The 25,227-nt window shown below is 52.0% G+C and overlaps 1 protein-coding gene across 1 annotated transcript in view; it reads left to right on the forward strand.

Moving 5' to 3' along the window:
* Nucleotides 1-1,000: 1,000 nt before the first annotated feature.
* RNF166 (ring finger protein 166) overlaps nucleotides 1,001-25,227 on the forward strand; it is a 31,364-nt gene continuing 7,137 nt past the window's right edge. Inside the window, exons 1-3 of the mRNA XM_073605983.1 lie at nucleotides 1,001-1,425; nucleotides 20,059-20,215; nucleotides 23,513-23,625. Coding sequence (XP_073462084.1) covers nucleotides 1,259-1,425; nucleotides 20,059-20,215; nucleotides 23,513-23,625 — 437 coding nt within the window. The 5' untranslated portion in view covers nucleotides 1,001-1,258. The remainder of the gene's footprint in view (nucleotides 1,426-20,058; nucleotides 20,216-23,512; nucleotides 23,626-25,227) is intronic.

Consider the following 25,227-nt stretch of genomic DNA (forward strand, 5'->3'; position numbering starts at 1 on the left):
GAGTATGGCACAACTGCAAACCTACCAAGACATGGCCGTCCACCTAAACTGACCGGCCGGGCAAGGAGAGCATTCATCAGAGAAGAGCCAAGAGGTCCATGGTAACTCTGGAGGAGCTGCAGAGATCCACAGCTCAGGTGGGAGAATCTGTCCACAGGACAACTATTAGTCGTGTTCTCCACAAATCTGCCCTTTATGGAAGAGTGACAAGAAGAAAGACATTGGTGAAAGAAAGTCATAAGAAGTCCTGTTTGTAGTTTGTGAGAAGCCATGTGGAGGACACAGCAAACATGTGGAAGAAGGTGATCTGGTCAGATGAGACCAAAATTCAACTTTATGGCCTAAAAGTAAAACACTATGTGTGGGGAAAACTAACACTGCACATCACCCTGAACACACCATCCCCACCGTGAAACATGGTGGTGGCAGCTTCATGTGGTGGGGATGGTTTTCAGCTGGTCAGAGTTGATGGGAAGATGGATGGAGCCTCCTTTTCCCACTCGGAGGCCTCTGACCAGCGGGATGGTGACACCCCTCCCCCTCCATAGGAAATGAATGGCAGTATTCGGTTATCTCTGTTGTTTTATTATTTTTATTTTCTCCTTTTTATCACAAAGGCTTCTGGGAGGTCTGACTTGACTTTTATAGGGGAGGGGCTGGCACTAATGAAAACCTCCATGATTGGCCCATTCAACCCACAGAAGACAGGCCACAAAGTCCATGACACATAATAGAGTTCAGGTAGAAGTCACATCAGCTCTGAGCCCGAGACTCACTCCGATTGTAAGCTCCCCTGACTAGCGATCTTCCTTGCCCTCACTTAACATGGCGGACGGCGCCTCAGGGCACAGATATCAGAGGTTTCCACACTATACCCGCGGTATAAATATATATCCTAGTTCCCGATAACATTGTTCTTTATTTCCAGTCTGCAGCTCTCCTCATAGGTCAGTAAAGGTTTGTAAAATAATAGCGAGGTTTGCCCTTAGATAAGATGGCGGCCGCGCCTCAGTGAGGTGGGAAATGGCCATCTATGAGAGGATTGGGAGGTCTGTCGGGGTGTATTGAGCTCTCGTGTCCGCCATTCCCGGGGAGAAGGACCGCTGTCCTCTCATTTTCCGCTCAGGAAGGACGGACAGGCCTGGCGGGTCTCCATGGTGACGCGTGTCGCCGTGCCGTGACGTCAGCGGGCCCGGGGTGATGACGTGTAGTGTTTATGTCCTGCTGCAGCCGCTGAGGTGACGGTGCCGCGGCGGTCATGGCAATGTTCCGCAATCTGGTGGCCTCAGCCCAACACCGGCAACACCAACATCACCAGAACCCGGCCGTCCCGTCCTCCGCCGACAGCCTGGAGACCCAATACGGCTGTCCCATCTGTCTGGAGGTCTATCACAAGCCTGTGGCCATAGGGAGCTGCGGACACACGTGAGTACCGGGGGCCACAGGGGGGAGGAGGGGACACAGGGGCCACAGGGGGGAGGAGGGGACACAGGGGACACAGGGGGGAGGAGGGGACACAGGGGCCACAGGGGGGAGGAGGGGCCACAGGGGACACAGGGGGGAGGAGGGGACACAGGGGCCACAGGGGGGAGGAGGGGACACAGGGGGGAGAAGGGGACACAGGGGGGAGGAGGGGACACAGGGGCCACAGGGGGGAGGAGGGGACACAGGGGGGAGAAGGGGACACAGGGGCCACAGGGGGGAGGAGGGGACACAGGGGCCACAGAAGGAGGAGGGGACACAGGGGGGAGGAGGGGACACAGGGGGGAGAAGGGGACACAGGGGCCACAGGGGGGAGGAGGGGACACAGGGGCCACAGAAGGAGGAGGGGACACAGGGGGGAGGAGGGGACACAGGGGGGAGAAGGGGACACAGGGGGGAGGAGGGGACACAGGGGCCACAGAAGGAGGAGGGGACACAGGGGCCACAGGGGGGAGGAGGGGACACAGGGGGGAGGAGGGGACACAGGGGCCACAGGGGGGAGAAGGGGACACAGGGGGGAGGAGGGGACACAGGGGCCACAGGGGGGGAGGAGGGGACACAGGGGCCACAGGGGGGAGGAGGGGACACAGGGGCCACAGGGGGGAGGAGGGGACACAGGGGGGAGGAGGGGACACAGGGGCCACAGGGGGGAGAAGGGGACACAGGGGGGAGGAGGGGACACAGGGGCCACAGGGGGGAGGAGGGGCCACAGGGGGGAGGAGGGGACACAGGGGCCACAGGGGGGAGGAGGGGACACAGGGGCCACAGAGGGAGGAGGGGATACAGGGGCCACAGAGGGAGGAGGGGACACAGGGGCCACAGGGGGGAGGAGGGGAGACAGGGGGAGGAGGGGAGACAGGGGGGAGGAGGGGACTCAGAGGGAGGAGGGGACACAGGGGCCACAGGGGGGAGGAGGGGACACAGGGGCCACAGAGGGAGGAGGGAACACAGAGGGAGGAGGGGACACAGGGGGGAGGAGGGGACACAGGGGGGAGGAGGGGACACAGAGGGAGGAGGGGACACAGGGGGGAGGAGGGGCCACAGAGGGAGGAGGGGACACAGGGGCCACAGAGGGAGGAGGGGACACAGGGGCCACAGAAGGAGGAGGGGACACAGGGGCCACAGAGGGAGGAGGGGCCACTGGGGAGGAGGGGACACAGGGGGAGGAGGGGACACAGGGGCCACAGGGGGGAGGAGGGGACTCAGAGGGAGGAGGGGACACAGGGGCCACAGAAGGAGGAGGGGACACAGGGGGGAGGAGGGGACACAGGGGGAGGAGGGGAGACAAGGGACACAGGGGGGAGGAGGGGACACAGGGGGAGGAGGGGAGACAAGGGCCACAGAGGGGAGATGGGGACACAGGGGCCACAGGGGGAGGAGGGAACACAGGGGCCACACCGGGGAGGGGCCACAGGGGGGAGGAGGGGGGCACAGGGGCCACACTGACTAGGGGAGTGGACACAGGGGCCCTACAGGGAGGGGACACGGGCCACACTGACCGGGGGGAAGGGGTTAATGGGGGGAACCCGGAGAGGAGGGGCCGGGAAGGGGTTAATGGGGGAGAACCCGGAGAGGAGGGGCCGGGAAGGGGTTAATGGGGGAGAACCTGGAGAGGAGGGGCCGGGAAGGGGTTAATGGTGGGGGAACCCGGAGAGGAGGGGCCGGGAAGGGGTTAATGGGGGGGGGACCCGGAGAGGAGGGGCCGGGAAGGGGTTAAAGGGAGAGAACCCGGAGAGGGGCCGGGAAGGGGTTAAAGGGAGAGAACCCGGAGAGGAGGGGCCGGGAAGGAGTTAAAGGGAGAGAACCCGGAGAGGGGGGGCCGGGAAGGGGTTATTGGGGGGGACCTGGAGAGGAGGGGCCGGGAAGAGGTTAATGGGGGGGGGGGGAACCCGGAGGGGCGGGATGGGTTAATGGGGGAGAACCCGGAGAGGAGGGCCCGAGAAGGGGTTATTGTGGGGGGGGGACCGGAGAGGAGGGGCAGGGAAGGGGTTAATGGGGGAGAACTCGGAGGGGCCGGGAAGGGGTTAATGGGGGGAGAACCCGGAGAGGAGGGCCCGAGAAGGGGTTATTGTGGGGGGGGGGGACCGGAGAGGAGGGGCAGGGAAGGGGTTATTGGGGGGGGAACCCGGAGAGGAGGGGCCGGGAAGGGGTTATTGGGGGGGGAACCCGGAGAAGAGAGGCCGGGAAGGGGTTAATGGGGGAGAGCTCGGAGAGGAGGGGTCGGGAAGGGGTTAATGGGGGGGGAACCCGGAGAGGAGGGGCCGGGAAGGGGTTAATGGGGGGGGAACCCGGAGAGGAGGGGCCGGGAAGGGGTTAATGGGGGAGAGCTCGGAGAGGAGGGGTCGGGAAGGGGTTAATGGGGGGGGAACCCGAAGAGGAGGGGCCGGGAAGGGGTTAATGGGGGAGAACCTGGAGAGGAGGGGCCGGGAAGGGGTTATTGGGGAGAACTCGGAGAGGAGGGGTCGGGAAGGGGTTAATGGGGGGGAACCCGGAGAGGAGGGGCCGGGAAGGGGTTAATGGGGGGAACCCGGAGAGGAGGGGCCGGGAAGGGGTTATTGGGGAGAACTCGGAGAGGAGGGGCCGGGAAGGGGTTAATGGGGGAGAACCCGGAGAGGAGGGGCCGGGAAGGGGTTAATGGGGGAGAACCCGGAGAGGAGGGGCCGGGAAGGGGTTAATGGGGGAGAACCCGGAGAGGAGGGGCCGGGAAGGGGTTAATGGGGGGAACCCGGAGAGGAGGGGCCGGGAAGGGGTTAATGGGGGAGAACCCGGAGAGGAGGGGCCGGGAAGGGGTTAATGGGGGAGAACCCGGAGAGAAGGGGCCGGGAAGGGGTTATTGGGGAGAACTCGGAGAGGAGGGGCCGGGAAGGGGTTAATGGGGGAGAACCCGGAGAGGAGGGGCCGGGAAGGGGTTAATGGGGGAGAACCCGGAGAGGAGGGGCCGGGAAGGGGTTAATGGGGAGAACCCGGAGAGGAGGGGCCGGGAAGGGGTTAATGGGGGAGAACCTGGAGAGGAGGGGCCGGGAAGGGGGTAATGGTGGGGGAACCCGGAGAGGAGGGGCCGGGAAGGGGGTAATGGTGGGGGAACCCGGAGAGGAGGGGCCGGGAAGGGGTTAATGGTGGGGGAACCCGGAGAGGAGGGGCCGGGAAGGGGTTAAAGGGAGAGACCCGGAGAGGAGGGGCCGGGAAGGGGTTAAAGGGAGAGAACCCGGAGAGGGGGGGCCGGGAAGGGGTTATTGGGGGGAACCCGGAGAGGAGGGGCCGGGAAGGGGTTATGGGGGGGGGACCTGGAGAGGAGGGGCCGGGAAGAGGTTAATGGGGGGGGGGGGGGAACCCGGAGGGGCGGGATGGGTTAATGGGGGAGAACCCGGAGAGGAGGGCCCGAGAAGGGGTTATTGTGGGGGGGGGGACCGGAGAGGAGGGGCAGGGAAGGGGTTAATGGGGGAGAACTCGGAGGGGCCGGTAAAGGGTTAATGGGGGAGAACTCGGAGGGGCCGGGAAGGGGTTAATGGGGGGGAACCCGGAGAGGAGGGGCCGGGAAGGGGTTAATGGGGGAGAACCCGGAGAGGAGGGGTCGGGAAGGGGTTAATGGGGTGGAACCCGGAGAGGAGGGGCCGGGAAGGGGTTATTGGGGAGAACTCAGAGAGGAGGGGTCGGGAAGGGGTTAATGGGGGGGAACCCAGAGAGGAGGGGCCTGGAAGGGGTTAATGGGGGAGAACCCGGAGAGGAGGGGCCGGGAAGGGGTTAATGGGGGAGAACCCGGAGAGGAGGGGCCGGGAAGGGGTTAATGGGGGAGAACCCGGAGAGGAGGGGCCGGGAAGGGGTTAATGGGGGAGAACCCGGAGAGGAGGGGCCGGGAAGGGGTTAATGGGGGGGAACCCGGAGAGGAGGGGCCGGGAAGGGGTTAATGGGGGGGGGACCCGGAGAGGAGGGGCCGGGAAGGGGTTATGGGGGGGGAGACCTGGAGAGGAGGGGCCGGGAAGGGGTTATTGTGGGGGGGGGGGGACCGGAGAGGAGGGGCAGGGAAGGGGTTAATGGGAGGAACCCGGAGAGGAGGGGCCGGGAAGGGGTTAATGGGGGGGAGAACCCGGAGAGGAGGGGCCGGGAAGGGGTTAATGGGGGAGAACCCGGAGAGGAGGGGCCGGGAAGGGGTTAATGGGGGGGGAACCCGGAGAGGAGGGCCCGAGAAGGGGTTATTGTGGGGGGGGGGGGGGACCGGAGAGGAGGGGCAGGGAAGGGGTTAATGGGAGGAACCCGGAGAGGAGGGGCCGGGAAGGGGTTAATGGGGGGAGAACCCGGAGAGGAGGGGCCAGGAAGGGGTTAATGGGGGAGAACCCGGAGAGGAGGGGCCGGGAAGGGGTTAATGGGGGAGAACCCGGAGAGGAGGGGCCTGGAAGGGGTTAATGGAGGGGAACCCAGAGAGGAGGGGCCTGGAAGGGGTTAATGGGGGGGAACCCGGAGAGGAGGGGCCTGAAAGGGGTTAATGGGGGGAACCTGGAGAGGAGGGGCCGGGAAGGGGTTAATGGGGGGGAACCCGGAGAGGAGGGGCCTGGAAGGGGTTAATGGGGGGAGAACCTGGAGAGGAGGGGCCGGGAAGGGGTTAATGGGGGGGAACCCGGAGAGGCGGGGCCTGGAAGGGGTTAATGGGGGAGAACCCGGAGAGGAGGGGCCTGGAAGGGGTTAATGGGGGGGAACCCGGAGAGGAGGGGCCTGGAAGGGGTTAATGGAGGGGAACCCGGAGAGGAGGGGCCTGGAAGGGGTTAATGGAGGAGAACCCGGAGAGGAGGGGCCTGGAAGGGGTTAATGGGGGAGAACCCGGAGAGGAGGGGCCGGGAATGGGTTAATGGGGGAGAACCCGGAGAGGAGGGGCCGGGAATGGGTTAATGGGGGAGAACCCGGAGAGGCGGGATGGGTTAATGGAGGGGAACCCGGAGAGGAGGGGCCGGGAAGGGGTTAATGGGGGAGAACCTGGAGAGGAGGGCCGGGAAGGGGTTAATGGGGGAGAACCCGGAGAGGAGGGGCCGGGAAGGGGTTAATGGGGGGGGAACCCGGAGGGGCGTGAAGGGGTTAATGGGGGGGGGGAACCCGGAGAGGAGGGGCCGGGAAGAGGTTAATGGGGGGGGGGACCCGGAGAGGAGGGTCTGGGAAGGGGTTAATGGGGGAGAACCTGGAGAGGAGGGGCCGGGAAGGGGTTATTGGGGAGAACTCGGAGAGGAGGGGCCGGGAAGGGGTTAATGGGGGAGAACCCGGAGAGGAGGGGCCGGGAATGGGTTAATGGGGGAGAACCTGGAGAGGAGGGCCGGGAAGGGGTTAATGGGGGAGAACCCGGAGAGGCGGGATGGGTTAATGGAGGGGAACCCGGAGAGGAGGGGCCGGGAAGGGGTTAATGGGGGGGGGAACCCGGAGGGGCGTGAAGGGGTTAATGGGGGAGAACCCGGAGAGGAGGGGCCGGGAAGGGGTTAATGGGGGGGGGGGGACCGGAGGGGCGGGTTGGGTTAATGGGGGAGAACCTGGAGAGGAGGGGCCGGGAAGGGGTTAATAGGGGAGAACCTGGAGAGGAGGGGCCGGGAAGGGGTTAATGGGGGAGAAGCGGGAGAAGAGAGGCCGGGAAGGGGTTAATGGGGGGGGGACCTGGAGAGGAGGGTCCGGGAAGGGGTTAATGGGGGGGAACCCGGAGAGGAGGGGCCGGGAAGGGGTTGATGGGGGGGAACCCGGAGAGGAGGGGCCGGGAAGGGGTTGATGGGGGGGAACCCGGAGAGGAGGGGCCGGGAAGGGGTTAATGGGGGGGGGAACCTGGAGAGGCGGGGCCGGGAAGAACCTGGAGAGGAGGGGCCGGGAAGGGGTTAATGGGGGGGGAACCCGGAGAGGCGGGATGGGTTAATGGGGGGGAACCTGGAGAGGAGGGGCCGGGAAGAACCTGGAGAGGAGGGGCCGGGAAGAACCTGGAGAGGAGGGGCCGGGAAGAACCTGGAGAGGAGGGGCCGGGAAGGGGTTAATGGGGGAGAACCCGGAGGGGCGGGATGGGTTAATGGGGGGGGAACCCGGAGAGGAGGGGCCGGGAAGAACCTGGAGAGGAGGGGCCGGGAAGGTGTTAATGGGGGGGAACCCGGAGAGGAGGGGCCGGGAAGGGGTTACTTGATACCCCAATAGGAGCCGAACTGAGACCTCCGTCTCCTGGTTTCTGTCAGGGGCCCCCGGAGGAGACCCGGGTATATAAGGGCCCCGCACACCTGTGTAGTCAGCCAGCAAAACCCGGACACAGGATTAAATGTTCTGATCCAAAACGACAGAATCCAGAGAATGGCGAGAAGGCGGCTTTCTCCTCTCATTAATCCAGGGTCACCTCCTCCTATATCCTCCCAGTGACAGCGCCCCCCAGTGTTACCTTGTCATGTACATAAATCTTCTATAAAGAGTCAGGGCTGTGCTGGGGGTTGTTGTGTCATAAATGGGCCCCCAGGAGCCCATTGAGCTCCTCCTACATTTCATCCGCCATATTCTCTATTCCCGGTCCGCATCCTTCATCCGGATGTACATCTTTTATAATGAGGACAATAGACAGGAAGTGATGTCACACCTCTCGTGGTATACAGATCATCACCTGACCTGTGTGTGATGTCCGGATGGGTTGGAAAATCAAATTAAATAACAAACATCTCTGTACTTACCTGCTGTAATGGAATTGCACAGAGTGGTCCCGAACCTCCTCTTCTAGGGTCCCCTACTGGCGCTCCTGTCTCCTCCTCTTCTAGGGTCCCCTACTGGCGCTCCTGGCTCCTCCTCTTCTAGGGTCCCCTACTGGCGCTCCTGTCTCCATCTCTTCTAGGGTTCCCTGCTGGCGCTCCTGTCTCCATCTCTTCTAGGGTCCCCTACTGGCGCTCCTGTCTCCATCTCTTCTAGGGTCCCCTACTGGCGCTCCTGTCTCCATCTCTTCTAGGGTCCCCTACTGGCGCTCCTGTCTCCTCCTCTTCTAGGGTCCCCTACTGGCGCTCCTGTCTCCTCCTCTTCTAGGGTCCCCTACTGGCGCTCCTGTCTCCATCTCTTCTAGGGTCCCCTACTGGCGCTCCTGTCTCCATCTCTTCTAGGGTCCCCTACTGGCACTCCTGTCTCCTCCTCTTCTAGGGTCCCCTACTGGCACTCCTGTCTCCTCCTCTTCTAGGGTCCCCTACTGGCACTCCTGGCTCCTCCTCTTCTAGGGTCCCCTACTGGCGCTCCTGGCTCCTCTTCTTCTAGGATAATCCGCTAATGCTCCTGGCTCCTCCTCTTCTCTGGTCCCAGCCACCGCTGTTGGCTCCTCCTCTTCTCTGGTCCCAGCCACCGCTGTTGGCTCCTTCTCTTCTCTGATTCTCCGCTAATGCTCCTGTCTCCTCCTCGGGTCCCCCGCTGTCGCTCTTGGCTCCTCCTCTTCTCAGGTCCCCTGCCGCTCTTGGCTCCTCCTCTTTTCAGGTCCCCTGCCGCTCTTGGCTCCTCCTCTTTTCAGGTCCCCTGCCGCTCTTGGCTCCTCCTCTTTTCAGGTCCCCTGCCGCTCTTGGCTCCTCCTCCTTTTCAGGTCCCCTGCCGCTCTTGGCTCCTCCTCTTGGGTCCCAGCCGCCGCTCTTGGCTCCTCTTCTCGTATTCTCTGCTAATGATCCTTCTCTTCTCAGGTCCCCTGCTAGCGCTACTGGCGCCTCCTCCTCTTCTTGGGTCCCAGCCGCCGAATCTTAGCTCCTCCTCTTCTCGGGTCCCCTGCTAGCGCTCTTGGTGCCTCCTCTTCTCGGGTCCCCCGCCGCTGTTGCTCTTGGCTTCTCCTCTTAGGTCCCCTGCCATTCTTGGCTCCTCCTCTTCTCGGGTCCCAGCTGCTGCTCTTTGCTCGTCCTCTACTCTGGTCCCAGCCACGCTCTTGGCTCCTCCTCTTCTTGGATTCTCCGCTAATGCTCCTCCTCTTCTCAGGTCCCCTACTAGCGCTCTTGGCTCCCCCTCTTCTCGGATAATCCGATAATGCTCCTGGCTCCTTCTCTTCTCAGGTCTCCTGCTGGCGCTCCTGGTTCTTTTTTCTTCTTGGGTCCCAGCCACCGCTCTTGGCGCCTCCTCTTCTCTAGTCCCAGCCACCGCTCTTGGCGCCTCCTCTTCTCTAGTCCCAGCCACCGCTCTTGGCTCCTCCTCTTCTCGGGTCCCCTGCTGGCGCTCCTGGCTCCTCCTCTTCTTGGATCCCTGCCGCCGCTGTTGGCTCCTTCTCTTCTCGGATTCTCCGCTAATGCTCCTGTCTCCTCCTCGGGTCCCCCGCTGTCGCTCTTGGCTCCTCCTCTTCTCGGGTCCCCCGCCGCCGCTGCTCTTGGCTCCTCCTCTTCTCAGGTCCCCGCCGCCGCTCTTGGCTCCTCCTCTTCTCGGGTCCCAGCTGCTGCTCTTTGCTCGTCCTCTACTCTGGTCCCAGCCACGCTCTTGGCTCCTCCTCTTCTTGGATTCACCGCTAATGCTCCTCCTCTTCTCAGGTCCCCTACTAGCGCTCTTGGCTCCCCCTCTTCTCGGATAATCCGATAATGCTCCTGGCTCCTTCTCTTCTCGGATCCCCGCCGCTCCTGGCTCCTCCTCTTCTCAGGTCTCCTGCTGGCGCTCCTGGTTCTTTTTTCTTCTCTAGTCCCAGCCACCGCTCTTGGTGCCTCCTCTTCTCTAGTCCCAGCCACCGCTCTTGGCTCCTCCTCTTCTCGGGTCCCCTGCTGGCGCTCCTGGCTCCTCCTCTTCTTGGATCCCTGCCGCCGCTGTTGGCTCCTTCTCTTCTCAGATTCTCCGCTAATGCTCCTGTCTCCTCCTCGGGTCCCCCGCTGTCGCTCTTGGCTCCTCCTCTTCTCGGGTCCCCTGCCGCCGCTGCTCTTGGCTCCTCCTCTTCTCAGGTCCCAGCCGCTGCTCTTGGCTCCTCCTCTTCTTGCATCTCTGCTGCCGCTCTTGGCTCCTTCTCTTCTCGGGTCCCAGCTGCCGCTCTTGGCTCCTCCTCCTTCTTGGATTTTCCGCTAATGCTCCTGGCTCCTCCTCTGGTCTCCTGCTGGCGCTCTTGGCTCCTCCTCTTCTCGGGTCTGAGCCACCGCTCTTGGCTCCTCCTCTTCTCGGGTCACCTGCCGGCGCTCTTGGCTCCTCCTCTTCTTGGGTCCGAGCCACCGCTCTTGGCTCCTCCTCTTCTCGGGTCCGAGCCACCGCTTTTGGCTCCTCCTCTTCGGGTCCCCTGCTGGCGCTCTTGGCTCCTCCTCTTCTCGGATTCTCCTCTAATGCTCCTCCTCTTCTCAGGTCCCGGGCTGGGGCTCCTCCTCTTCTCAGGTCCCCCGTTGCTCTTGGCTTTTCCTCTTCTGGCGCTCCTGGGTCTTCCTTTCTGTCCAATTCCCCCACAGGAAGCTTCTGGGGTCACTTATGCTTGCTCGCTCCAGAGCCCCGCTACTGTGTTTGTTGTTAGACTGTAAGACTTGCCCCTCCCCCTCATCACTGGCTTTGATTGACATGAGAGGGTGCCAATGGCATCTGGTGCCCCAGCACAGCCAGTGAGACCCGGAAGTGCGGGGAGAGAAGAGCTGCAGACGGGCACAGCGCTGGATCTAATGAGGGCTCAGGTGAGTATGGGGGGGAGGGGGCAAAACGGATCACTAAACATTTTATACCCTAATACAAGGAATACATGAAGGTAAAGGAAACGTTCAGCCTTTACAACCGCTTTTATTATTTGTACGCTGACATTATTATTCAGGATTTATTTGGTGCCAGCAGTCTGTACAGCACTTTTATAATTTATATATATATGGCTGTTATCCGGGATCTGGAGGCTTTCATTCTGTGCTCAGCAGATCCGCGTCACCGATCACAGCTCAGTATTCTTTACATTCACAGAGATATTCAGAGAAGATCACAGCTCAGTATTCTTTACATTCACAGAGATATTCAGAGAAGATCACAGCTCAGTATTCTTTACATTCACAGAGATATTCAGAGAAGATCACAGCTCAGTATTCTTTACATTCACAGAGATATTCAGAGAAGATCACAGCTCAGTATTCTTTACATTCACAGAGATGTTCAGAGAAGATCACAGCTCAGTATTCTTTACATTCACAGAGATGTTCAGAGAAGATCACAGCTCAGTATTCTTTACATTCACAGAGATGTTGGGAGAAGATCACAGCTCAGTATTCTTTACATTCACAGAGATATTCAGAGAAGATCACAGCTCAGTCTTCTTTACATTCACAGAGATGTTCAGAGAAGATCACAGCTCAGTATTCTTTACATTCACAGAGATGTTCAGAGAAGATCACAGCTCAGTATTCTTTACATTCACAGAGATATTGGGGGAAGATCACAGCTCAGTATTCTTTACATTCACAGAGATATTCGGGGAAGATCACAGCTCAGTATTCTTTACATTCACAGAGATGTTCAGAGAAGATCACAGCTCAGTATTCTTTACATTCACAGAGATATTCGGGGAAGATCACAGCTCAGTATTCTTTACATTCACAGAGATATTCAGAGAAGATCACAGCTCAGTATTCTTTACATTCACAGAGATATTCAGAGAAGATCACAGCTCAGTATTCTTTACATTCACAGAGATATTGGGGGAAGATCACAGCTCAGTATTCTTTACATTCACAGAGATGTTGGGGGAAGATCACAGCTCAGTATTCTTTACATTCACAGAGATATTCAGAGAAGATCACAGCTCAGTATTCTTTACATTCACAGAGATGTTCAGAGAAGATCACAGCTCAGTATTCTTTACATTCACAGAGATATTCAGAGAAGATCACAGCTCAGTATTCTTTACATTCACAGAGATATTCAGAGAAGATCACAGCTCAGTATTCTTTACATTCACAGAGATGTTCAGAGAAGATCACAGCTCAGTATTCTTTACATTCACAGAGATGTTCAGAGAAGATCACAGCTCAGTATTCTTTACATTCACAGAGATGTTCAGAGAAGATCACAGCTCAGTCTTCTTTACATTCACAGAGATGTTGGGGGAAGATCACAGCTCAGTATTCTTTACATTCACAGAGATGTTCAGAGAAGATCACAGCTCAGTATTCTTTACATTCACAGAGATGTTCAGAGAAGATCACAGCTCAGTATTCTTTACATTCACAGAGATGTTGGGGGAAGATCACAGCTCAGTATTCTTTACATTCACAGAGATGTTCAGAGAAGATCACAGCTCAGTATTCTTTACATTCACAGAGATGTTCAGAGAAGATCACAGCTCAGTATTCTTTACATTCACAGAGATGTTGGGGGAAGATCACAGCTCAGTATTCTTTACATTCACAGAGATGTTCAGAGAAGATCACAGCTCAGTATTCTTTACATTCACAGAGATATTCAGAGAAGATCACAGCTCAGTCTTCTTTACATTCACAGAGATGTTCAGAGAAGATCACAGCTCAGTATTCTTTACATTCACAGAGATGTTCAGAGAAGATCACAGCTCAGTATTCTTTACATTCACAGAGATATTGGGGGAAGATCACAGCTCAGTATTCTTTACATTCACAGAGATATTCGGGGAAGATCACAGCTCAGTATTCTTTACATTCACAGAGATGTTCAGAGAAGATCACAGCTCAGTATTCTTTACATTCACAGAGATATTCGGGGAAGATCACAGCTCAGTATTCTTTACATTCACAGAGATATTCAGAGAAGATCACAGCTCAGTATTCTTTACATTCACAGAGATATTCAGAGAAGATCACAGCTCAGTATTCTTTACATTCACAGAGATATTGGGGGAAGATCACAGCTCAGTATTCTTTACATTCACAGAGATATTCAGAGAAGATCACAGCTCAGTATTCTTTACATTCACAGAGATGTTCAGAGAAGATCACAGCTCAGTATTCTTTACATTCACAGAGATATTCAGAGAAGATCACAGCTCAGTATTCTTTACATTCACAGAGATGTTCAGAGAAGATCACAGCTCAGTATTCTTTACATTCACAGAGATATTCAGAGAAGATCACAGCTCAGTATTCTTTACATTCACAGAGATATTCAGAGAAGATCACAGCTCAGTATTCTTTACATTCACAGAGATGTTCAGAGAAGATCACAGCTCGGTATTCTTTACATTCACAGAGATGTTCAGAGAAGATCACAGCTCAGTCTTCTTTACATTCACAGAGATGTTGGGGGAAGATCACAGCTCAGTATTCTTTACATTCACAGAGATGTTCAGAGAAGATCACAGCTCAGTATTCTTTACATTCACAGAGATGTTCAGAGAAGATCACAGCTCAGTATTCTTTACATTCACAGAGATGTTGGGGGAAGATCACAGCTCAGTATTCTTTACATTCACAGAGATGTTCAGAGAAGATCACAGCTCAGTACTCTTTACATTCACAGAGATATTCAGAGAAGATCACAGCTCAGTATTCTTTACATTCACAGAGATGTTGGGGGAAGATCACAGCTCAGTATTCTTTACATTCACAGAGATGTTCAGAGAAGATCACAGCTCAGTATTCTTTACATTCACAGAGATATTCAGAGAAGATCACAGCTCAGTATTCTTTACATTCACAGAGATGTTCGGGGAAGATCACAGCTCAGTATTCTTTACATTCACAGAGATGTTCAGAGAAGATCACAGCTCAGTATTCTTTACATTCACAGAGATATTCAGAGAAGATCACAGCTCAGTATTCTTTACATTCACAGAGATGTTCAGAGAAGATCACAGCTCAGTATTCTTTACATTCACAGAGATGTTCAGAGAAGATCACAGCTCAGTATTCTTTACATTCACAGAGATGTTCAGAGAAGATCACAGCTCAGTATTCTTTACATTCACAGAGATGTTCAGAGAAGATCACAGCTCAGTATTCTTTACATTCACAGAGATGTTCAGAGAAGATCACAGCTCAGTATTCTTTACATTCACAGAGATATTCAGAGAAGATCACAGCTCAGTATTCTTTACATTCACAGAGATGTTCGGGGAAGATCACAGCTCAGTATTCTTTACATTCACAGAGATGTTCAGAGAAGATCACAGCTCAGTATTCTTTACATTCACAGAGATGTTCAGAGAAGATCACAGCTCAGTATTCTTTACATTCACAGAGATATTCGGAGAAGATCACAGCTCAGTATTCTTTACATTCACAGAGATATTCAGAGAAGATCACAGCTCAGTATTCTTTACATTCACAGAGATGTTGGGGGAAGATCACAGCTCAGTATTCTTTACATTCACAGAGATATTGGGGGAAGATCACAGCTCAGTATTCTTTACATTCACAGAGATATTCAGAGAAGATCACAGCTCAGTATTCTTTACATTCACAGAGATGTTCAGAGAAGATCACAGCTCAGTATTCTTTACATTCACAGAGATATTCAGAGAAGATCACAGCTCAGTATTCTTTACATTCACAGAGATGTTCAGAGAAGATCACAGCTCAGTATTCTTTACATTCACAGAGATGTTCGGGGAAGATCACAGCTCAGTATTCTTTACATTCACAGAGATGTTGGGGGAAGATCACAGCTCAGTATTCTTTACATTCACAGAGATGTTCAGAGAAGATCACAGCTCAGTATTCTTTACATTCACAGAGATGTTCAGAGAAGATCACAGCTCAGTATTCTTTACATTCACAGAGATATTCAGAGAAGATCACAGCTCAGTATTCTTTACATTCACAGAGATATTCAGAGAAGATCACAGCTCAGTATTCTTTACATTCACAGAGATGTTGGGGGAAGATCACAGCTCAGTATTCTTTACATTCACAGAGATGTTCAGAGAAGATCACAGCTCAGTATTCTTTACATTCACAGAGATATTGGGGGAAGATCACAGCTCAGTATTCTTTACATTCACAGAGATGTTCAGAGAAGATCACAGCTCAGTATTCTTTACATTCACAGAGATGTTCAGAGAAGATCACAGCTCAGTATTCTTTACATTCACAGAGATGTTGGGGGAAGATCACAGCTCAGTATTCTTTACATTCACAGAGATGTTCGGGGAAGATCACAGCTCAGTATTCTTTACATTCACAGAGATATTGGGGGAAGATCACAGCTCAGTATTCTTTACATTCACAGAGATGTTCGGGGAAGATCACAGCTCAGTATTCTTTACATTCACAGAGATGTTGGGGGAAGATCACAGCTCAGTATTCTTTACATTCACAGAGATATTCAGAGAAGATCACAGCTCAGTATTCTTTACATTCACAGAGATATTCAGAGAAGATCACAGCTCAGTATTCTTTACATTCACAGAGATGTTGGGGGAAGATCACAGCTCAGTATTCTTTACATTCACAGAGATATTCAGAGAAGATCACAGCTCAGTATTCTTTACATTCACAGAGATGTTCAGAGAAGATCACAGCTCAGTATTCTTTACATTCACAGAGATGTTCAGAGAAGATCACAGCTCAGTATTCTTTACATTCACAGAGATGTTCAGAGAAGATCACAGCTCAGTATTCTTTACATTCACAGAGATATTCAGAGAAGATCACAGCTCAGTATTCTTTACATTCACAGAGATGTTCAGAGAAGATCACAGCTCAGTATTCTTTACATTCACAGAGATGTTGGGGGAAGATCACAGCTCAGTATTCTTTACATTCACAGAGATGTTGGGGGAAGATCACAGCTCAGTATTCTTTACATTCACAGAGATATTGGGGGAAGATCACAGCTCAGTATTCTTTACATTCACAGAGATGTTCAGAGAAGATCACAGCTCAGTATTCTTTACATTCACAGAGATGTTCAGAGAAGATCACAGCTCAGTATTCTTTACATTCACAGAGATGTTGGGGGAAGATCACAGCTCAGTATTCTTTACATTCACAGAGATATTGGGGGAAGATCACAGCTCAGTATTCTTTACATTCACAGAGATGTTCGGGGAAGATCACAGCTCAGTATTCTTTACATTCACAGAGATGTTCGGGGAAGATCACAGCTCAGTATTCTTTACATTCACAGAGATATTGGGGGAAGATCACAGCTCAGTATTCTTTACATTCACAGAGATATTCAGAGAAGATCACAGCTCAGTATTCTTTACATTCACAGAGATGTTGGGGGAAGATCACAGCTCAGTATTCTTTACATTCACAGAGATGTTGGGGGAAGATCACAGCTCAGTATTCTTTACATTCACAGAGATATTGGGGGAAGATCACAGCTCAGTATTCTTTACATTCACAGAGATGTTCAGAGAAGATCACAGCTCAGTATTCTTTACATTCACAGAGATGTTCAGAGAAGATCACAGCTCAGTATTCTTTACATTCACAGAGATGTTGGGGGAAGATCACAGCTCAGTATTCTTTACATTCACAGAGATGTTCAGAGAAGATCACAGCTCAGTATTCTTTACATTCACAGAGATGTTCAGAGAAGATCACAGCTCAGTATTCTTTACATTCACAGAGATATTCAGAGAAGATCACAGCTCAGTATTCTTTACATTCACAGAGATGTTGGGGGAAGATCACAGCTCAGTATTCTTTACATTCACAGAGATATTCAGAGAAGATCACAGCTCAGTATTCTTTACATTCACAGAGATATTCAGAGAAGATCACAGCTCAGTATTCTTTACATTCACAGAGATATTCAGAGAAGATCACAGCTCAGTATTCTTTACATTCACAGAGATATTCAGAGAAGATCACAGCTCAGTATTCTTTACATTCACAGAGATGTTCAGAGAAGATCACAGCTCAGTATTCTTTACATTCACAGAGATGTTGGGAGAAGATCACAGCTCAGTATTCTTTACATTCACAGAGATGTTGGGATAAGATCACAGCTCAGTATTCTTTACATTCACAGAGATATTCAGAGAAGATCACAGCTCAGTATTCTTTACATTCACAGAGATGTTCAGAGAAGATCACAGCTCAGTATTCTTTACATTCACAGAGATATTGGGGGAAGATCACAGCTCAGTATTCTTTACATTCACAGAGATGTTGGGAGAAGATCACAGCTCAGTATTCTTTACATTCACAGAGATATTCAGAGAAGATCACAGCTCAGTATTCTTTACATTCACAGAGATGTTCAGAGAAGATCACAGCTCAGTATTCTTTACATTCACAGAGATGTTCAGAGAAGATCACAGCTCAGTATTCTTTACATTCACAGAGATATTTGGGGAAGATCACAGCTCAGTATTCTTTACATTCACAGAGATGTTCAGAGAAGATCACAGCTCAGTATTCTTTACATTCACAGAGATATTCAGAGAAGATCACAGCTCAGTATTCTTTACATTCACAGAGATATTTGGGGAAGATCACAGCTCAGTATTCTTTACATTCACAGAGATATTCGGAGAAGATCACAGCTCAGTATTCTTTACATTCACAGAGATATTCGGAGAAGATCACAGCTCAGTATTCTTTACATTCACAGAGATGTTGGGAGAAGATCACAGCTCAGTATTCTTTACATTCACAGAGATGTTCAGAGAAGATCACAGCTCAGTATTCTTTACATTCACAGAGATGTTGGGGGAAGATCACAGCTCAGTATTCTTTACATTCACAGAGATGTTCAGAGAAGATCACAGCTCAGTATTCTTTACATTCACAGAGATGTTGGGAGAAGATCACAGCTCAGTATTCTTTACATTCACAGAGATGTTCAGAGAAGATCACAGCTCAGTATTCTTTACATTCACAGAGATGTTGGGGGAAGATCACAGCTCAGTATTCTTTACATTCACAGAGATGTTGGGGGAAGATCACAGCTCAGTATTCTTTACATTCACAGAGATGTTCAGAGAAGATCACAGCTCAGTATTCTTTACATTCACAGAGATATTCAGAGAAGATCACAGCTCAGTATTCTTTACATTCACAGAGATGTTGGGAGAAGATCACAGCTCAGTATTCTTTACATTCACAGAGATATTCAGAGAAGATCACAGCTCAGTATTCTTTACATTCACAGAGATATTCAGAGAAGATCACAGCTCAGTATTCTTTACATTCACAGAGATGTTCGGGGAAGATCACAGCTCAGTATTCTTTACATTCACAGAGATGTTCAGAGAAGATCACAGCTCAGTATTCTTTACATTCACAGAGATGTTCAGAGAAGATCACAGCTCAGTATTCTTTACATTCACAGAGATGTTCAGAGAAGATCACAGCTCAGTATTCTTTACATTCACAGAGATATTCAGAGAAGATCACAGCTCAGTATTCTTTACATTCACAGAGATGTTGGGGGAAGATCACAGCTCAGTATTCTTTACATTCACAGAGATATTCAGAGAAGATCACAGCTCAGTATTCTTTACATTCACAGAGATGTTCAGAGAAGATCACAGCTCAGTATTCTTTACATTCACAGAGATGTTGGGGGAAGATCAGAGCTCAGTATTCTTTACATTCACAGAGATATTTGGGGAAGATCACAGCTCAGTATTCTTTACATTCACAGAGATATTCGGAGAAGATCACAGCTCAGTATTCTTTACATTCACAGAGATGTTGGGAGAAGATCACAGCTCAGTATTCTTTACATTCACAGAGATGTTGGGGGAAGATCACAGCTCAGTATTCTTTACATTCACAGAGATGTTCAGAGAAGATCACAGCTCAGTATTCTTTACATTCACAGAGATATTCAGAGAAGATCACAGCTCAGTATTCTTTACATTCACAGAGATGTTCAGAGAAGATCACAGCTCAGTATTCTTTACATTCACAGAGATATTCAGAGAAGATCACAGCTCAGTATTCTTTACATTCACAGAGATGTTCAGAGAAGATCACAGCTCAGTATTCTTTACATTCACAGAGATGTTCAGAGAAGATCACAGCTCAGTATTCTTTACATTCACAGAGATGTTCAGAGAAGATCACAGCTCAGTATTCTTTACATTCACAGAGATATTCAGAGAAGATCACAGCTCAGTATTCTTTACATTCACAGAGATATTCAGAGAAGATCACAGCTCAGTATTCTTTACATTCACAGAGATGTTGGGGGAAGATCACAGCTCAGTATTCTTTACATTCACAGAGATGTTGGGGGAAGATCACAGCTCAGTATTCTTTACATTCACAGAGATGTTGGGGGAAGATCACAGCTCAGTATTCTTTACATTCACAGAGATGTTGGGAGAAGATCACAGCTCAGTATTCTTTACATTCACAGAGATGTTCAGAGAAGATCACAGCTCAGTATTCTTTACATTCACAGAGATGTTGGGGGAAGATCACAGCTCAGTATTCTTTACATTCACAGAGATGTTGGGGGAAGATCAGAGCCTATCACCGGGTGTCGGCGGTCACTCACTGTCTGGGACCCGGTGATTGGCATGTGCCGTGAGGAATCACAGCACCGGCCGGCCCTTCCTGGAGAAGCGCGATGCTGCACAGCCGGCCCCCAATGTCACTGTTAAAGCCGAGTTCCACTCAAAAGTGCAATCCTGACCCCCTCCTAATCCACGTGTGGCATGTCATTTATTGGGGGGGGGTGGGGGAAGGGCCGCCATGTTGCCGTCTTTCTGGGTCTTCTTAGGTTGGTCCAATGGTTGATGACCCAGCTGTGCTTCTCTTGCAGGTTCTGTGGAGAATGTTTGCAGCCGTGTCTCCAGGTGTCGTCTCCTCTCTGCCCGCTCTGTCGCATGCCCTTCGACCCAAAGAAGGTGGACAAAGCTTCCAATGTAGACAAACAACTCTCATCATATAAAGCTCCCTGCAGAGGATGCAGTAAGAAGGTAGGTCATGTAGTCCGGCTCTGGTAGGTGTACATGTGGAGGACGTCTCTTATTCCACACTCACAGCTCTGCTCTTTGTACAGCTTAAGGTCCGGGTCACACATGTGAATACATGGATACGGATTACACCGCATCCAATTCACAGAAAATATGATCTTTTCAATGTGTCTGGTTCTCATATCTGCACTCCGCATTGCACAAAAAACCTGTGCGTTTTCTAGGCAGTGCGGTGCGAATTGCAGGCACATAATCTTCAGTTTTGGATCTCTCATAGACTTTTAATCGAGATCAATTCACTATTTCACTTGTTCATTGAATGGCGCAGCTCCTGCTGAATTTATTATTATTTTGTGTGTATCTCACCTCAGAGTTACTGCTCACTTTATTATTATATTTTGGTTTGTTAGCACGATAAATTTCCCCTTTTTTTATTTATTTATTTATTTATTTATTTTTGTATACATCTTCAATGGGAACGCATCTGATTGGCAGACGTTCCGTTGTGACAGGAATTCTCTCCCTGGTCAGCTGATCCGCAGCTACAATGGAGAGGAACCTCTGAATGGATCATTTTTTATCTTCACCGGGAAAGCTGCAGTTCGCACCGGACTAGTGTGAGCCGAGCCTTATAGGGGTTGTAAACCCTCCAGGTTTGTTTTCTATGCATCAAGGTGAAAACCCTTCTGTCACTCAGCAGACCCCCCCCCCCGAGCCCCCCTTTTACTTACCTGAGCCCCGTGTTTCCCACGACAGGAACGAGCACACCAGCTCCGGCCGGTGTCTCCTGTCCTGATTGGATAGATTGATAGCAGCACAGCCATTGGCTCCCACTGCTGTCAATCAAATCCAAAGACATGGGGGGCAGGGCCGAGTCCTGCTTTCTGTGTGAATAGACACGGGAGCGCGCCCACACGGGTGTCTATGGAGCAGAGAGCTTCTCTGACAGGGCACTGGAGAAGAGGAGGAGCCAGGAGCGCCACTGTGGGACCCCAGAAGAGGAGGATCAGGGGCCACTCTGTGCAAAACCAACTGCACAGAGGAGGGAGGTATTACATGTTTGTTTTTTTTAAACCCTGAACCTTTACAACCCAAATCTTTCTTCTGGTTGTAAATAGCTTGGTCCCCCTCCCCCGGCACACTGAGCATGTATCCCTGGATATGAGGCTCTGGTATTTATCTGTCAGTGAGTAGTCTATGACCTGAGCTTTCTTCCCTGCTGCCCTCAAGCTTCCTAGTGATTGGTGCAAAGCCCAGACTGACAGCACGCCTCTGCCTTCCACCTAGAGCCCTATACAATGGGGTAAACCATTCACCACACAGGAGGAGGAAACAACGGCATCTTTCCCTATGTAGTCCACGGCCGCCACACCCCGCCACGTTACTTAGGGCAATTCCTGCCGATGTATGTCATTTTATACATAGGAAGTGCCACATTTCTAGTCTTTTCCCACTACAGAGGAGGGGAGCAGGGATTCTACACAAGGACAATCTGACTTGGCATAGAATACGCCCCTTTTTTAACTAATGACACCAACAAGCTTCTAATTCACTCCCTGATCATCTCTCACCTCGATTACTGCAACTCCCTCCTTATTGGATTACCTTTACATAGACTCCTCCCCCTTCAATCCATAATGAATGCTGCTGGAAGACTCATCCACCTTACCAACCGTTCAGTGTCCTCCACCCCTCTCTACCAATCCCCCCACTGGTCTCCATTCAGTGTCCTCCACCCCTCTCTGCCAATTCACCCACTGGTCTCCATTCAGTGTCCTCCACCCCTCTCTGCCAATCCCTCCACTGATCTCCATTCTGTGTCCTCCACTCCTCTCTACCAATCCCTCCACTGATCTCCATTCAGTGTCCTCCACCCCTCTCTACCAATCCCTCCACTGCTCTCCATTCTGTGTCCTCCACCCCTCTCTACCAATCCCTCCACTGGTCTCCATTCAGTGTTCTCCAGCCCTCTCTACCAATCCCTCCACTTGTCTCCATTCAGTGTCCTCCACCCCTCTCTACCAATCCCTCCACTGGTCTCCATTCAGTGTCCTCCACCCCTCTCTACCAATCCCTCCACTGGTCTCCATTCAGTGTCCTCCACCCCTCTCTGGCAATCCCTCCACTTGTCTCCATTCAGTGTCCTCCACCCCTCTCTACCAATCCCTCCACTGGTCTCCATTCAGTGTCCTCCACCCCTCTCTACCAATCCCTCCACTGACCTCCATTCAGTGTCCTCCACCCCTCTCTACCAATCCCTCCACTGACCTCCATTCAGTGTCCTCCACCCCTCTCTACCAATCCCTCCACTGGTCTCCATTCAGTGTCCTCCACCCCTCTCTGCTAATCCCTCCACTGGTCTCCATTCAGTGTCCTCCACCCCTCTCTACCAATCCCTCCACTGGCCTCCATTCAGTGTCCTCCACCCCTCTCTACCAATCCCTCCACTGGCCTCCATTCAGTGTCCTCCACCCCTCTCTACCAATCCCTCCACTGGTCTCCATTCAGTGTCCTCCACCCCTCTCTACCAATCCCTCCACTGGTCTCCATTCAGTGTCCTCCACCCCTCTCTACCAATCCCTCCACTGGCTTCCACTCACCCAACTAATACAATTCAAAGTACTTACAGTAATTTACAAAGCCGTCCATAACTCCACCCCCAGCTACATAACTAACCTAGTCCCAAAATACCAACCAAGCCGCTCTCTTCTGTCCTCCCAAGACCCCCTGCTCTCTAGATCCCTTGTCACCTCCTCCCATGATCACCTCCAGGTTTTCTCCAGAGCTTCTCCCATCCTCTGGAATGCTCTACCTCAATCTGTCCCCTAATCTATCCCTCTTTAGACGATCCCTGAAAACCCTTCTCTTCAAAGAAGCCGATCCTGCTTCTAACTAATACTGTTTTATTTCCTCCATCAGCTCATCCCCCACAGCTATTACCTTTTGTATCAATTGAACTTCCTCCTAGATTGTAAGCTCTAGTGATCAGGGCCCTCTGATTCCTTTTGTACTAAATTGTGATGTAAGTGTAATGTCTGCCCTCATGTTGTAAAGTGCTGAGTAAACTGCTGGCGCCATATAAATCCTGTATTATATAATAATAATATAATAGGTAAAGGATTAGTGGTATATCTAGGCCTCTGATCATCATCATTTACCCCTAATAGTAACAACTCCGGGATAACCGGAAGGTCTAGCTGGAGATGGAAATTTATAATGTCAATCACCTGACCCCAGAAGTAAATCGTTCTTCTTCTTGCACTGTGTATGTGCTGATTGTATGATGTGTTTCCTGCACAGGTAACTCTGGCAAAGATGAGATCCCACATTTCCTCGTGTGCCAAGGTGCAGGAACAGATGGCCAACTGTCCAAAGTTTGTTCCAGTAGTCCCAACGTCTCAGCCCATTCCCAGGTACTGATCCCATCAGACCTCCATTATACAGATAGATCTCTTCTCAGGATTGGATGACAGATTCTCATATATTGAGATGAAATGATAACTTTGTCTGACAATTGGTGGAATGTGTCTAATAACGCCCCCGGGGGGTTCCTGTCCGTTTCCTGTGTGATCCGGAATAAGGAATGCTGGGAATTCTTTATCTGTGTATTTCCCTGTCAGAGGTTTACAGACTCCGTCACCTAGAGAGCTGTCATTTCCCACATCTGAACATCGTCTCTTCTGATTGGTCGGAGGCGTGTCCGCCAGGGGATGATTACACCTGGCTAAGCCTTCCCAGCCGCTGGCAGTTTTTTCATGGGAGGGGATTGATCAGCAAGGTTGGATTTTCCCCACTTATTGCTGGAGGAATAAACATGAATGATCGAATCTGAAGGCACATTTATTTCTTTTATATTGTGTGATGGCCTTGATCTCCGGTATGTGTGTATTCCTGGGTTCCTCTCACTCCATTGTCTCTGGTTCTCACAGTACAGCCTTCTGTAACCTTTATAACAGAAGATGTTCCCATGTCTTATTCCATCCCATATCCCAGAAATAAGGGGATTATTCATCATTCCAGCACAGTGGGTGGAGCCATGTAAATCATTCCTTTATACCCCATTATCCAACTGCACCTTCAGAACAGGGGAGGCGTGGCTTGGAGGGATCAGGGGAGACATGGATCGGGGAGGCATGGATTGGGGAGGTGTGGCTTGGGGGGATCGGGGAGGTGTGGCTTGTGGGTTCAGGGAGGTGTGGCTTGGGGGGATCGGGGAGGCGTGGCTTGTGGGTATCAGGGAGGCGTGGCTTGGATGGAGTAGGGGAGGAATGGATTAGGGAGGCGTGGATTGGATGGATTAGGGGAGGCATGGATTGGATTGGATTGGATGGGATGGAGTAGGGGAGGCGTGGCTTGGATGAAGTAGGGGAGGCGTGGCTTGGATGAAGTAGGGGAGGCGTGGCATGGCTTGGAGGGAGTAGGGAAGGCGTGGCTTGGAGGGATCAGGGAGGCATGGCTTGGAGGGATTAGGGGAGGCGTGGATTGGATTGGATGGGATGGAGTAGGGTAGGTGTGGCTTGGATGGAGTAGGGGAGGCGTGGATTGGATGGATTAGGGGAGGCGTGGATTGGATTGGATTGGATGGGATGGAGTAGGGGAGGCGTGGCTTGGATGAAGTAGGGGAGGCCTGGCATGGCTTGGATGGATTAGGGAGGCGTGGATTGGATGGATTGGGGAGGCGTGGCTTGGATGGATTAGGGGAGGATTGGATTGGATGGGATGGAGTAGGGGAGGTGTGGCTTGGATGGAGTAGGGGAGGCGTGGCATGGCTTGGATGGAGTAGGGGAGGCGTGGCTTGGAGGGATCAGGGAGGCGTGGCTTGGAGGGATCAGGGGGAGGAATAGGGATCTATAGGGAGAATGAGACATGTGAATACTTTCTTTTTAAAAGCTTTATTGTGCTTCACACTGATTCAGTTGGAGGTTTGTTGGGAGATTATTATAGTCAGCAAGTTTTTTTTCCCTGAACGTTCCTTTCAATCAAAGAATGAAAATGGCGCATACGATCGTCCCATC

This window comes from Aquarana catesbeiana, linkage group LG11 (assembly GCF_042186555.1).
Source record: "Aquarana catesbeiana isolate 2022-GZ linkage group LG11, ASM4218655v1, whole genome shotgun sequence".
In the NCBI taxonomy this organism is placed as follows: Eukaryota; Metazoa; Chordata; class Amphibia; order Anura; family Ranidae; genus Aquarana; species Aquarana catesbeiana.